The following is a 16,398-nucleotide window of genomic DNA, read 5'->3' on the forward strand; positions in this document are numbered from 1 at the left end:
GCGCGCAGGAAACGGGGAACTTCTCCTTCCGAGTTTCCACACAGTTGGAGTGAGAAACGGAGTGCGCCTCTGTAACCCGTGTGTCATGTGTTCGTTTGTTTTTCCAAATAAAATCAAAAATAATAAAACGAAAAAACAACATATTTCTTTATTATTTGACTCCAAAAGCAAAATGAAAAAAACAAAACAAACAAACAAAAAAAAAAACTGATAATGATTCTTTTTTTCAGTTTTCAGTTTTCTGTTTAAGTGAAAAATGGAAAAAAAAAACGGTCTAAACCAGGACTAAAGCAGGACTAAACCAGGACTGAACCAGGACTAAACCAGGACTGAACCAGGACTAAATCATTTCAGTCCTGATCTGGTCCCGGTCTCAGTCCCGCCTTGGTTCAGGTCTGGTCCCATATGTTTTTTAGTTCTGCTTTAGTTCAGGTTCAGTCCTGGTTCAGTCCTGGTTTAGTCCTGGTTTAGTCCTGGTTTAGTCCTGGTTCAGTCCTGGTTCAGTCCTGGTTCAGTCCTGGTTCAGTCCTGGTTCAGTCCTGCTTTAGTCCTGCTTTAGTCCTGGTTCAGTCCTGGTTCAGTCCTGGTTCAGTCCTGGTTTCAGTCCTGGTTCAGTCCTGCTTTAGTCCTGGTTTAGTCCTGGTTCAGTCCTGCTTTAATCCTGGTTCAGTCCTGCTTTAGTCCTGGTTCAGTCCTGCTTTAGTCCTGGTTCAGTCCTGCTTTAGTCCTGGTTCAGTCCTGGTTTAGTCCTGGTTCAGTCTTGGTTCAGTCCTGATTTAGTCCTGGTTTAGTCCTGGTTCAGTTTTGGTTTAGTCCTGGTTCAGTCCTGCTTTAGTCCTGGTTCAGTCCTGCTTTAGTCCTGGTTCAGTCTTGGTTCAGTCCTGCTTTAGTCCTGGTTCAGTCTTGGTTTAGTCCTGATTTAGTCCTGGTTTAGTCCTGGTTCAGTTTTGGTTCAGTCCTGGTTCAGACCTGGTTCAGTCCTGGTTTAGTCCTGATTTAGTCCTGGTTCAGACCTGGTTCAGTCCTGGTTTAGTCCTGGTTTAGTCCTTTTTTTTTTTTTTCCATTTTTTGTTTAAACACAAAATCGAAAACTGAAAAAAACAAATCTTTATCTGTTTTTTCATTTTGGTTTTGGAGGCAAATAATGAAAATTATTTTGGTTTTTTTTGTTGTTGTTGTTGTTTGTTTTCTTATTTTTGGTTTTATTTTGAAAAATGAATAAATGAATGAAACACAGATTCTGTCTCGTGGAGCAGGAGCAGGATTCTGTGTCAAACTCTGGTGTTTTTATTAAAAATCTCCAAAAGTCAAATCCACAAAAGTTTAATGTGATTATTTCTGTTTGTGATTAAATTAATTCTCCTGATGTTTTTTTTTTTTTTTTCCTCCAGCCACAAGTCAACATGTGGGAGACACACACACACACACACACACACACACACACACACACACACACACACACACACTACACACACACACACACACACACACCACATGTCCAGCAGAGGGCAGCACAGAGTCACTGTTCATGAGTCGTCAGACCAAAACACATGAAATAATAAACAGAAAATTCAGATTCTTTGATATTTAACTTTTTATCGGACCTTTCAACAAAATGTAAAAAAAAGATCACTTTGATTGATTGATTGTATTTATATAGCGCCTACACACACACACACACACACACACACACACACACACACACACACACACACACACTACACACACACACACACACACACACACTACACACACACACTACACACACACACACACTACACACACACACACACACACACACACTACACACACACACACACACACACACACACACACACACACACACACTACACACACACACACACACACACACACACTACACACACACACTACACACACACACACACTACACACACACACACACACTACACACACACACACACACACACACACACACACTACACACACACACACACACACACACACACACACACACACACACACTACACACACACACACACACACACACACACACACACACACACACACACACACACTACACACACACACACACTACACACACACACACACACACACTACACACACACTACACACACACACACACTACACACACACACACTACACACACACACACACACACACACACACACACACACACACTACACACACACACACACACACGCACACACACACACACATACACACACACACACACACACTACACACACACACACACACACACACACACACACACACACACTACACACACACACACACACACACCACTTTCATACTCGGCAATGTGGGTGAAGTGTCTTGCCTAAAGACACAACGCCTCCTGTGTTTTCATACATAAAACTGTATCATATTTGATACTTTGGGCCTTCGTGGTCGTTTTATTGGACCCAGTTGCAGCTGCGTCAGTGGCAAAGGTCACACATTTAAGTTCATGTTTTATAATATTCATATTGACAAACAGTAAAATATTTAGAAATCAATATACCATAAATAAGTTATTTTTTCAGTAAGTTCATTTTAAGTAATTATATTTTATTTTGGTTTGATTTGTTCCACTTTGAATTACATATTTTTTTGAGGGGAAGTTTTTACAGGTGCACCGTCTTTTATTTTAAATTTTAAATTTTTCAAAAGGATAAGACTTTATTCCCTTTGAGTAGATGTGGCCAAAGAGAAACATTTTGTGTTATTTTATTGTGTGATTATGTTTTAGTCCGTGTTTTGTGTCCGAGGGTTGATTTTAAGTTTAATTTTTTCTTTTCTGTAGTTCTGACGGCGTCGGCACTGAGGTTAATTTACATGTGAAGACGTGAAAGACTCATGTCCGAGTAAACACTCATTAAAACTAAAGAACGATTCTGAGTCTTGTTTAAACTCGAGGGGAGTAACACCAACCAGGTTTATTTTAGGACCAAACTAAATTCTCTTTGATGCATTTAGAACTCAGAAACCTTTCTGAACATTTCCTTTTCTGTTTGTTTTTAATGTCTGAATTGGATGTTTGGTTTTGTTTTTTGCCATGTGGTGAAGAGAAAACAGATTCGGTTCTTGTTCAAGCTCAGACGTACGTTACATTTCCCTCCGTACACACGTGTGAAACGATTATAAATGTAATAAATAAATGAGTGAATCTAAATCAGACATGTCGAATCTGTGTCAGAGCTGCCAGCGGCTCCAGATCGACTATAAAGACATTTATTTATTTAAAATATTATTATTTGATATTCTGTTTGTTCTGGATTCAATGTTTAAGCAAAACTATTATTAAACATTTATTTTAATAAGAAAAGGGTTAACGTTACAGATCTGGAAAGAAGAGAAAACATACAAATGTTGGTGAAATTTTTCAATAAATATTTAGTTTGTCCCACGACTTAGTCCCAGTTTTTAATTTCGGCCTCTCTGAATTAGAGTTTGACTCTCCTGACTTTATGTATATTTAATTTTTTTTTCAAGTTTTGGCTCCCCTGAGCTTTTAAATTCAAAAACACCTTCACTAAATTCATTTGGATCATTTCCTAGAACTGCTGATCTCTACTGGACTAAAGGTAAAAGGAGCTGTTCACACATACACACTACACATACACACACAAACAGACGAATAATAAAGATTTACTCAAACATGTGTAAATGAAATAAAACACAAGTCCAGGTCTGTTTTTGAAGAGCAAACAAGATTAGAACAGGACTTAAACGTCACAAAGAGTCAGTTTTGCGTGATATTTGAGCTTTAATCACAAACTGTTCTGTTTTAGTGACTCTGACACTTGTTTTACTGTCAGTTTATTATATCATAATTAACTCGTCACGTGCTGGAGGCCACATTCTGCTTCTTTCTCTCCAGAAGAAACCAGAGGAAACATGCTCCGTTCACTGCGCCTCCGTAAACCCGGACTCCTCTCTTACGTCATGACAGGTCACGTACAAACACATTTATTTAGTTATTTTAGTTTAGTTAGTTTAGTTCGTTTGCGTTTTACTCACGGGAGTCACTGAAAACTCCAGAAACATCCACGTAATGTCCAGAGCCGCGATCACGTACGTCGCCCAGATCACCGTGCGTCTCTGCGTCTCCATCTTCGGGTCGGAACCTGCGCGAAAACCGGGTCAGAAGGGCACGGAGGTGAAACCGGGACAGACAGGAGAGGAAAAAAAAAAAAAAAAAAAAAAAAAAAACCGGCGTCGCTGCGTGAAGGCGCCGCGGGGAGGAGCGGTGCCCTTTAACACGCTTCTCAATCTGCGCGCGCACTTCGGACGCGGGGCGGAACCACACTCGTATTTGCATAAATCAGTGACGAAGACAAGTGGGTTAAAAGCGACAGGGTGCAGCAAAAAGTGATTTCCTATGGAGTAAGAAAGTTTTCAGAAATATTCGTGCGCATAGAAAAAAAATCCGTGCGTATTTGGTTGTAGTTGCGCGTAAAATAAATATTTGTAAACTCTCGAATGAATCCAGTCGTACATAAAATATATTGTGTGTATTTTATCCATCAGAATACGAATTGAAAAGTTACGACGTCAAGAATTATAATCGCGAAATGAAAATTACGATTACGCTTTCATCAGTACGAACACGAATTCACAGACGGAACTTTACTGTCAAAAATACGTCATCACTTCACAGACATTATTCATCGAGCAGAAGAAACATGGATCGAGATCAAGACTGTGCAGCTCAAGTTTGTATCAGAGTAAAAACAGAGGAATGCCACAACAAGGAGCTACAACAGAACAACAAGTGGCTTAATTAAAATTTATTGTAAAAATGTTTTGTCTTGCCACATTGAATTCGTGAACCGAACGCTGCTGTGTAATATTGTGTAGAAACAGCTCCTCTGAACGGGAAACTGCACCGATATCTTAAATAACATAGTGGAGCCAGTTGGAAACATCAGACATAATGTTATCCCAGGGATAATTAGCAAATATCAGTGTTTTCTGCATGTTTAGATTAAAACATTCACGGCTACAGCCACAGCGAGCATCAGTCAGTCTGAACCTTCATCTCAGCTGCATTTCTCACATGAAATGTGACCAAAAGTTCCTCGGGACACTGAAATGTCCAAGTTTACACCAAACACTATCAAACTGTCCTGGTTACAGACAGTGGGTTATATGTGAGTTATAATGGGTTATATGTGAGTTATAATGGGTTATATGTGAGTTATAATGGATTATATGTGAGTTATAATGAGTTATAATGAGTTATGTTATATGATATATGGGTTATATGTGAGTTATAATGGGTTACATATGGTTATACATATGTGAGTTATAATGAGTTATATGTGAGTTATAATTATATATGGATTATATGTGAGTTATAAATGAGTTATATTGATAGTTATATAGTTATATGAGTTATATGTGAGTTATAATGGTTTACATATGAGTTATAATGAGTTATATGTGAGTTATGATGAGTTATATGTGAGTTATAATGGATTATATGTGAGTTATAATGGGTTACATATGAGTTATAATGAGTTATATGTGAGTTATAATGAGTTATATGTGAGTTATAATGGAGTTATAATGGGTTACATATGAGTTATAATGAGTTATATGTTATATGTTATAATGGTTATAATGGTTATATGTGAGTTATAATGTGAGTTATAATGAGTTATAATGAGTTATAATGTGAGTTATAATGGGTTATTATGAGTTATAATGAGTTATAATGAGTTATAATGGTTAGTTATATATATGAGTTATATGTGAGTTATAATGGGTTACATGAGTTATATGATATGAGTTATAATGGGTTATAATATGAGTTATAATAGTGAGTTATATGTGAGTTATAATGGATTATATGTTATAATGAGTTATAATGGTTATATGATATGAGAGTTATAATGGGTTATATGTGAGTTGAGTTATAATGGATTATATGTGAGTTATAATGAGTTATATGTGAGTTATAATGGGTTACATATGAGTTATATATGAGTTATAATGGGTTATATGTTATATATATGGATTATAATGTTATATGTGAGTTATAATGGGTTACATATGAGTTATATATGAGTTATATGTTAGTTATAATGAGTTATATGTGAGTTATAATGGGTTATATATGAGTTATAATGAGTTATATGTTAGTTATAATGGGTTATATGTGAGTTATAATGGGTTACATATGAGTTATAATGAGTTATATGTTAGTTATAATGGGTTATATGTGAGTTATAATGGGTTATATATGAGTTCCTATGCTCCAAAGGACTAAAACGCGCATTGAGCAGGGCATTGTAGATCGAACTGAAACAGGAATTCTAGACAAAAAAGAGGGGAAGCAGGCAAAATCTTTGTTTGAAAAAATGAAGTTTCGTATCCATGTGGAAGAAGGAGATATTGTGTACAGGCTGTACATTCGTCAGACTATTATTAAGGTCATCAAGTTTATTTTGATCATCTGCTACACAGGGTATTATGTGCATGAGATAAAATTTAGTGTTGACTGTTTGGTGGACATTGAAAGCTTGACGCGTTACAGGAATGTATCGTTGTGCACATCCCCTGGCGACACTTTTTAAGATCTTAGCCTGCTTTTACATTAGCTTAGTGGTTGTGTATGGCCTAATTTGCATGTATACTCTTTGCTGGATGCTGCGGCGCCCTCTAAAAAAAAAATATTCCTTTGAGTCCATACGTGAAGAAAGCAGCTATAGTGACATACCTGATGTGAAGAATGACTTTGCTTTTATGTTGCACATGGTTGACCAGTATGATCCTCTGTATTCCGAGCGCTTTGCTGTGTTCCTGTCTGAGGTGAGCGAGAACAAACTGAGGCAGCTCAACCTCAACAACGAGTGGACGTTGGATAAGCTAAGGCAGAGGATCACCAAAAATTTTCAGGACAAACTGGAGTTGCACCTTTTTATGCTCAGTGGTATTCCCGACACAGTGTTTGACTTAATGGAATTAGAGGTCCTTAAACTGGAGCTTATTCCAGATGTAACTATTCCTCCAATCGTTGCACAACTCATCAACCTACGCGAGATGTGGCTTTACCACACTCCAGCCAAGACTGAGGCCCCTGCACTAGCTTTTCTGCGAAAGAATTTAAAGTCTTTGCACATAAAGTTCACTGACATCAAAGAAATCCCACTGTGGATTTACAGTTTGAAGAACCTGAGTGAGCTGCACTTGACGGGGAATCTCAGCTCGGAGAACAATCGCTACATTGTTATTGATGGGCTTCGCGAGCTCAAAAGGCTCAAAGTCCTAAGATTAAAGAGCAATCAGACAAAGCTACCTCAAGTGGTGACGGATGTAGGCTTGCACCTCCAGAAGCTGTCCATCAACAACGAGGGAACCAAGAACATGGTGCTGAATAGTCTTAAAAAGATGGTCAACCTCTCAGAGCTGGAGCTCATTCGCTGTGATTTAGAACGCATCCCACATTCAATTTTTAGTTTGCACAATTTGCAGGAATTAGATCTGAAAGACAACAACCTAAAGACTATAGAGGAGATCATCAGTTTTCAGCATCTTCACCGCCTGGTCTGCCTTAAGCTCTGGTGCAACCAGATAGCCTACATCCCTATCCAGATCGGAACACTTACCAATCTGGAGAAACTTTACCTGAACAGGAACAAAATTGAGAAAATTCCAAGCCAACTATTCTACTGCTGCAAGCTGCGCTTCCTGGACCTGAGCCATAACAACTTCACAAATATTCCAGCAGACACTGGCTTCCTCCAAAACCTCCAGTACCTGGCAGTGACCGCAAACAGAGTGAGTAGAGCCTTAATCTTTTGTATTTTGTAATGAATTGGTTCATACTTAATAGTTTGTGTCTACTTCTTTCTCTATAGATTGAGAATCTGCCCAATGAGCTGTTTCAGTGTAAAAAGCTACGCACTTTGAACTTGGGAAACAATTGCCTGCACTCTCTGCCCTCACGGTTTGGAGAGCTGAGCGCACTCACACAGCTCGAGCTCCGAGCCAAACGTCTGGAGTGTCTGTCTGTGGAGCTGGGTGAATGCCGGCAGCTGAAGAGGAGCGGGCTGGTGGTGGAGGAGGACCTCTTCAACACTCTGCCTACTGAGGTCAAAGAGCAGCTGTGGAAGGCTGACAAAGAGCCAGAATACAGACCACTAACACACAGGTAGCCTATAATGGGTGTGAGTCAGAGAAGGCAGGGCATCTGACATAATTCAATCTGAGCTATAGATGCTAGGTCAGTGAAAACAGACCTGATCTGTGGAGTTATTCCTTTATGCCAAACACACCTGTTAGATACTCTTTTGATTTTTTAGGAATCAGTAACTTACAGTAAGCTTTTTGTTTTGGTTTTTTTGGATCTCGTCATTGATTTTGGATGTAAGCTACATGTTGTGCTCTGTTGTTATAAGCAAGTTAAAAGTACAGAGCACATATTATTTCACATTAAAAATGTGAAGACTTATTTACAAGGGACCTGATTCAAGCTGCACAAATCATGTGCACAAGTCATGTGCAGTGAAAGATAAAAATGTAACTGTAATCTGTGTTACGACCCAAAAAATTTGAGTCCCAACATATTTAGGAAAGGACACGGAAACCAAAGTAGAATTTTAGAGTTCTTTTATTTTTGTTTGTGCAAAGATGTTTAAACCTAAAAAAAAAGAAACCCTACCCGTGCCCAAACCAAAAGTAACAACAGAAAGGTGGACCTGATGAGCCGGATAAAAAGAACAAAAGGGTGTGACACCGGGCCAACCCTGTACAGGGCCGTAGGAGCCGGTGCCAGCGCCCGGAACTAAAGACCAAAAAAAAAACCAACAACCTAAACCCAACAGAAAAGCGAAAACAGGACAGCCGGTCCCACCAGGTCAAACAAAAGACTAACGGCTAACAAAAGCTCCCCAAAGGATGGAGCAGGTCTCCCAGCGCGAGGTGTGAGCTCCAGTACCTGCGGCGGACGAGGAGGAGGAGAGACCGAGAGAGAGCGAGGCGGCGCCGGGCTCGCGCATTTAAGGCCTCCTGCCGGAAATGAGCCCCAAAAAAAACTACAAAAACATAATTAACTTATAAGAACAAAACTAGGCAGAAATGCTACAAAAAATATAAACAATAAAAAGAAAGCAGGAAAAAAACAAAAAGTGCCCAAACGTAACACCCCCACCCAGAGTCACTGAATTAAAAAAAATTTGATGGTGTGGAAAAAAAAAAAAAAAACACGCTCCACCCACCGTCAAATTATTCAGTGCATAGACAGCAAATTGAAGTGTTGAATTTTCAGAGTTGTCATTGTCAGAATACTTTCTGAACACTGTGGTGTACAATAGGTGATATGTGCACTAGCTGGAGTTCATTAGTGGCACTGTTGGGTGTTGGGCTCCGGCGCGGCGTCGGCGTTAGGCTCCGGCGCGGCGTCGGCGTTAGGCTCCGGCGCGGCGTCGGTGTGGAGTCTTTTACGGGTTTACTGGACACTACAGTGTACATTTGACAGTTGAGTCCTGAGGCTCTCATCATGGCGTCTGTACGTGATGACGTCGTACGTAGCCGCGCCTGCTTTTGGAACGTTAACGTTTGCTCTTTTGGCGAACTCGGAGTTCAGAAAGGGAGTGCGTGATCGGCGGCGGTATTTCACTTTATACACGGTTCGTATGTCTTAAAAAGATTCAAAAAAATCTTAATACAATTTATTTATGTCTGTTCGCTAGCTTATTTTATCATTTATTGTTTTTTTCCCTACAGGTTTTAGTTGATTTTGGCGGCAGTGTCTTTGAAAGAGGTAAGACAATTTGAATTAATGAATGAAATAAATGCTGTTGGTGCCAGTATGTGCTTTAAACTAAAAAAAAAAGCCGTAATATCGCCTAATAATCGTGTCTGTGATATGCACATTAAGATAACTAGCGACGCGAGACAACCATGCGGTCTTATGCTAAGTTAGCGTTTTACTTCATAGTCAGTTCAACTATAGGCAGGCGGGATCCTGTTCACCGTGGACATGCGTGGTTTTCAACAATTGGATCTAGGGTATATTTCAACCAATAGAACGATGTCAGTAAGTGTGAAAGAATTTATGTGTTATTTTAAATATTATGAATCATTTAAATTCATAATCTTTTGTGTGTGTGATATAAAGTTATCAACAATTGTGTTTTTGGGTTTTTCCATATGTATGTCATATGTCCTAGTACAAGAACTGCTGACTCATTAAACTAATCTACTGAGTCGCCCATGAGAAGACAGCTAAGGGTTTTTTCCCTCATGTGGTTAGCATAAGTTTTTGGGAGAAAACTGACCAAATTGTTTATCACCTGGAGCCTGTAATCAAGTGTGAAATGGGAGGGTGGTTTAGCCTAAAGATTGTTAGTATGTGATCATTGTAACCATTGTGTGATATAACATAATGTACTGTGTTGTTATCTGTGAAATGACTGCAATAAAAGCTGCTGTTGGGAGGAGAGCTGCAGAGTAGAGAGGCTCAGCCAGTGGTATTGACAGGCTCTGACAGCTCTCTCTCTCTCTCTCTCTCTCTCCTTGCGCAAGTGATTACTTTTAACTGTCTCGTTTTGGTGTGTCTTTATTTAATGTAATTTGATGTCTTAGGGTAAAATTCCCTGACATTTACTTGGTCCTTCGTAAGCCGGTTTCCTGGTGCAGCCCGGTGGAGGCGATGACGCAGACTGCAAGACTGTGCACAGCCGAGGTGGTGAGAAGGTAACTGCCTCGCTAAGTCCACTTTTCCCGTGGCCAGTACACGCCATCGTCCCTCGCTGGAGCTGCCGACGGAATTCGAACGAAGAACACCAGAACGACACGAGTGAGTAGATAATCTTCATTCTGTTGAGACTAGGCAAGAGGTCGCGGAGACCCCAGTTAGTAAAGTAGCTCTAACTGAAACAGAGCAGTACAGTATCCGCAGGAGACTGTGGCAGTCGATGACTATTGTTAAGATAAGGTGCTTTCTTAACTGGTGACTGTAGTGAAATGTTTTTAGGCCCGGTCAAAAGTACGTGGTTGGAATAAGGTGATTTTCTGACTGGATGAAGTACGGGTCGACCAAGCAGATAGGAAAACCTAGGGACGACTGACAGACCTTGTTTTGGACTTTTTTTTTTTTTTTCTCTGTTACTAAACCCGCCTTAGTGTCTACAAGTGGGGGACTGAATTTGTATAACGACGGTGAGATATACACCCAGGTTCAAGCCGCTCCGTAAAAAGAGTAGAAGCTTGCTTGAGCAGTTGTTATACAAAAAACTGTTGTACATCCTTCATTTGTATTCACGACGGCACATAGTCCAAACTAACATGGACGAAAAAGCAGTACTCAAAAAACAGAAGGAGTTGGTTAAACACATGGAAAAAGAGTTTCCAGGTAGCACGAAATACCTAGAAAAATGGCAGAAAAGATATGGGTTTAAACCTACACTTGAGAAAGAGCAACTTGATGAACTGATAAATCAGCTATTGATACACAACAAGCAGAAAAAAAGAAGCAGGGAGAAAGGCACAGCAGCCCAGCACCCTCCCTCTACTGCGCCTCGATTAGTCCCAGACCAAGGACGGGAAGAGAGTAAGAGAACAGAAACAGAGGCAATAGTTATAGGAAAAACAAAAAAAAACTGACCCCTCCATAGGCTGGAGGCTAGTGAAAGATCTAAGAGCAGATCCGAAGTAAAATACTTAGGACATAACTTAACCGTTCAAGGGAGAATTGCTCTGATAGGAAGTTAACAAAAAAAACAAAAAAAACAAAAAAAAAGGGGGAATCCAAAACCTATCACTAATAAATGATGGCTTTTTTATGATTGTGTAACGGCTACAGGGCTTGATTACTGGATTACACCCTCCTAGCAAAGCCACTTCAAGACTTGATTTTTCCTGAACCTAGGGAAATGAATCACAAAGTAACTTGAACAGATGAGGCAAATTTGGCAATCAAAAAAAAAAAAAAAAAAGTGAACTAATTGTAGCATATATGATGATGCTTGCCAAAAGAAATTTAGGTTATTGTAGGCTAGATCAGAAGATGAAGGTAACGGCTCTGGGAGGTGCGTGACAGAATAATATGGAGTCAGGAATTATGGTTTAGTGGCTGGTGCCATGTATTTACAGTGATAATAGTAAATAACAAAAAAAACAATATTTACAATTTTGCAGATTCGGGAATCAAGCTTGATACCAGTAATATTGCGGTACAATTACAATTTCTTGAATGTGTAACCATATGAAAAGAAAACGTTTGACCAATACAGTCCAGTGATATTTTCTCCAACACCTTAACTGCAATAGCAGTACACAGAGTCACTATCTCGCTTTCCACGGGGTAGTAATGAATATGTAAAGTCCAGAATTTTTTTGACCGGGAATGTGAATTGTCCTCAAGCGCAAAACAGTAGGAGTAGCGAGTAGTGAATGGAAACAGGGTGGGGAGCGACTGGCTGTACAGCCTCCTACCAGACCAGCAGAAGGGGATGATGGTAGTGATGGTAACGATGATATGGTTCACGTGGGTTCGTGGGCTGTTCTAGCTCGCCATCGAAGGGGGGGTTTTGCACCCACTGGGGCACACCTGGCCTGTGTAGTAACAGACAGGACCGTGAGGAATAATTCAATTAGCTAGCTATATATATATATATATATTATATTCAATTAATTAATCAATAAATAAATCTCAGTCTCTGTCTTAGTGTATACACAATTATTCATGAAGTGCACATTCAATAATATTTCCTATTTTAAAGTGTGTATCATTGATACAATAAACAAAAAAAACACTAACAAATTGCACTTGAGTGGTAATTAAAGATCTTAAAAACGACCTTTAAATGCATCGGTTAAAGCAACATAAGGTGAAACAATGGCCTGCAATTAGTTACATTTGCATATGAATTAAAATCGGCAGGTAAAACAACAACAAGTGCAAGATGCTAGCGGCAAGTTGCTAATGCTAACAACTCGGTAGCAACCAACAGACAAACAAACAGACTCACCAATCCCACTGTGAATTGATTGCGCGGCTAGAACACGTCCTCTGCGGTGGTAATGAGACCTCTAAAACGTAAGTTATAATTTTAGTTTAGAGCGGATACATCAAAGACGAGTAAAAGTTTAATTTACGTGGCTAACCTGTGCAGCAGTCCTGCGGCTCCTCTCCCCAACTCCTGAATGAGGGAGAGCAGGCACAGGAGGCTTGTATTGGGCGCTGCGAGCGATTTGATTGGCGGATCGCACGCCGTGTGTGCGTAGCGGCACGTGACTATATGCGGTTACGTACAGGTAGAAAATATAAATAAATATATATTTTATTTGAGGCAGTTAGGAACGATTTTAAGACCTGGGTTACATAATGAAGTCAACTGTATTGGCATTACAAGATTACACTAAACTTGAGTGATACTGTGTCTTTTTCAAAATTTGGTACAGAACAAAATACTAAGCCAGCGCAGCGAGTGATAAAAGACAATACTAATATCGTTATATCACCCAAAAACAAAGCTAACAAACAGATTTTTACCACTGTTACAGACTGATGTTAACATACAAACGGGTAATGTACTGTCATCACAAAATAAAAACAATAAAGTTGGCAAAAGAGTGCAGGCAGATGGGGAATCTGTGCCAAACGTCAAGGTTAGAGATACGTCGCTGCTAGGAGACGGGGCATCAGTGGTGTGAGTCACAGAAGAATCCTAACATGTTGCTACCCCACATACACTGTTTACTCCTGCCAAAAGTTTTTGTCAACACACCAAGGGGTCAGCAGTGGACCTCTACCCAACATAGGCCTAAGGTAGAGGGACAAATTTACCCGATTGCTTCAGCTGAAAAATGAATATTGCATGTTAAAAATATCTGTAAGAGAAGTTTTGACTATGATTTATGTAACGTTAGTTTTGAGGCTCGGCTAAGGGTGTTAAAATAGGAAACATAAAAAGTTCATTAAAGGAGCACAGGTTATAATACCAACCAGCAGTCAAAAATGTTGATTATTATAAATGTATTAAAAGTAAAATGAGAGACAAAGATAAATTATGAGATTATAAAGCACAAAAGTAAAGTCACAAATAAATAAATGAATTAGAGTCTATGAACAAAAGTAGTTAATTTTCAGTTGTTTTATTATAAACTACAGTTTGAAGACAGTTTGTACAAATCCCAGGTCCAATAATACAAAACAAATAGTCTGTCCCACCGCACAGACTCTTAGCTCATTATCTGGAAGTTTGTTGAGTTGAGGTTGTTTTTCATATCACAGAATCAGTCCGTGGGAAATCTGACCTAGGAAGCCAGAAACACAAATAAGTATATCGTTCAAAATAATTACCTTAGTTACTTTAATATGAACATTATGAACGAATTAAATCAAGAGTATGTGTAACATACGTAGGAACGATACAGAGTTATGGCACTAAAACATAAACCAGGTATAATGTATATAATTAATTGTTGATAATTAATTATTCATCCTAGTATTGATCCAAAGTTCAGTTGAATTAAGTAAATTATGTGTAAATCAAAAGTATCCAGGCAGAGATCACAGTTAGATCGAGTTTATAAATTAAAATGTTGTGTAACAAACATACTATAGAGAAGTTAAAAGGTAGTTAAAGGAGTAATTGAAGATTTTGTCGAATAAAACATGCTAGCGACACTTTACACCGTTGAAATTTAATATAAGAGTTATTCACATAATGGCAAAAGACTCACCTTAACAGGACAGTTGAAATACGCTGTTATTTAGAAATTCCAGAGCTTTGTTGAGAGTTTTTACAGACAAAACACATCAGCCGCAGCTGAGAGTGAGGGGAAGAAAAGCGCGTGTACCTAAAGGAAGGGAAAAGTGCGGCAGCAGGACAGGAAGTAGACTGCCAAAATAAAGTCGCCAAAATAAAAGTCCGCTAAAATAAAAAGTCTGTATTAGATACGGGTCACGTTTAATCGCCGTTATTTCGGTCCCTTCTGATTTTAGATAAAACACTAAACTATTGCTAAAATGTTAAAGGCGTATTTCTGATTTGTTTGAAAATGTTCTGTTTAAAATGTAATTAAGCATGTTGGCTTGTTTTATTCAAGTGATAGAGTAACTTTAACCTAGGTTGTATTGGCTTGTTAGAAACCTGGTATTATTCATTTAGTACTGAGTAAAAGTACTTGTAGCTTTTATATATTATTTATGGGTTAAATAAATGATATTGTTGAAGAATTTCAAACAATGTAATTAATGGGTAAAAGAGAAGCTTTGAGTCGTCTTAAAGCAACAGTTATTTTATTTAATTACTTTGAATCTAAGGAATATTATTGCTTTGAATTGAGTAATAACCCATCGTGTGCAGGAAGTATTAGCAGCAGCTTTTGCAATCACAGCCTCTGCAGAGGCAGTGCTGTTTCACCAGCTGAAAGTTTCACATGCAGTGGCAGCACTCCTCCTGCAGACCAAAATGGCATTTGTATCACCAGCCAGACACCTAACGTGTATGACAATATTATTGTCACAACCGCATCTAAACATAGAGAGATGTACTGCACTGAACCCAGCCACCTTACTCCAAATTTACATAGACGGAAAAAAATTACCTTCAAATTTGTCAGCACAGGCAGCAGAACTAACAGCCTTGACTGAAGTGTGTAAACTGTACAGAGACAAACCTGCCACAATCTACACAAACAGACAATATACTTCAGTGCAGTATATGTCTTTCATCGCCAGTGGCAGCTGAGGGGGGTTCAAAACCACCACAGGCAAAGAAGTGTTCACAAACAACTTCTTCAAAATCTATTAAATGCTATTCATCTACCAAAGAAACTAGCAATAATTAAAATGTGAAGTGCAAACAAAAGGAACAGATTTGATATCAAATAGTTATAGATCTGCAGATATGAAAGCGAAAGAAAAAGTGTGGAATATACACACAAGAAACAGTAACTGATACTAAAGGTATTTTGCAAATAATACAAGAGCAAGTGAATACATCTGAAAGGGCGACTTGGTTGAGAAACGGTCAGAGATCAAAGATATATGTGGGATCAAATGAAAAAAGCATTTTTACCAATCCATGTTTAAAGGAGCATGAGCCATGAAGTATATCATGTCTCAACAGGAGGGATGGTGGCACCAGTAAATCAATACTTTAATACAATAGGATTTAATACCTACTCAAAACATTTTTTGCAGACAGTGTTTAATCTGCAAGTTTAGACCTAAGAGAGGCCAGTTTCCTCAACCAACCTACCCCCTTTCAGACTCTACATATGGATTTTATTACTGTTTAGGAGTAATAGATGTTTTTCAAAATGGATTGAAATATTTCCCACAGCCAAACCTGATAGAATCACAGTGGCAAAAACCCGATGTAACCACATTATTCCCACCTTGGGTATATCAGAAATCATTAGAAGTGATAATGG

The 16,398-nt window shown here is 38.9% G+C and overlaps 1 protein-coding gene and 2 long non-coding RNA genes across 3 annotated transcripts; 1 reads left to right on the forward strand and 2 right to left on the reverse strand.

Moving 5' to 3' along the window:
* The first annotated feature begins 6,260 nt into the window (after positions 1–6,260).
* LOC110172191 (volume-regulated anion channel subunit LRRC8A-like) lies at positions 6,261–8,165 on the forward strand. Its single transcript, XM_055154374.1, is given in 3 exon segments — positions 6,261–6,548; positions 6,550–7,788; positions 7,869–8,165. Coding segments are annotated over 3 exon segments (1,824 nt in total).
* A 3,906-nt stretch (positions 8,166–12,071) lies between these two features.
* On the reverse strand, positions 12,072–13,936 carry LOC129409269 (uncharacterized). The gene is made up of 3 exons (XR_008632334.1): positions 13,120–13,936; positions 12,984–13,044; positions 12,072–12,567 (listed from the first exon to the last, which is right to left on the reverse strand). It is a non-coding gene; the product is annotated as an uncharacterized LOC129409269 (long non-coding RNA).
* A 157-nt stretch (positions 13,937–14,093) lies between these two features.
* On the reverse strand, positions 14,094–14,978 carry LOC129409268 (uncharacterized). The gene is made up of 2 exons (XR_008632333.1): positions 14,701–14,978; positions 14,094–14,271 (listed from the first exon to the last, which is right to left on the reverse strand). It is a non-coding gene; the product is annotated as an uncharacterized LOC129409268 (long non-coding RNA).
* Between the last annotated feature and the right edge of the window lie 1,420 nt (positions 14,979–16,398).

Source organism: Boleophthalmus pectinirostris, unplaced genomic scaffold, assembly GCF_026225935.1.
Source record: "Boleophthalmus pectinirostris isolate CB_2022bp ecotype Guang Dong unplaced genomic scaffold, ASM2622593v1 HiC_scaffold_19, whole genome shotgun sequence".
Taxonomy (NCBI): Eukaryota; Metazoa; Chordata; class Actinopteri; order Gobiiformes; family Gobiidae; genus Boleophthalmus; species Boleophthalmus pectinirostris.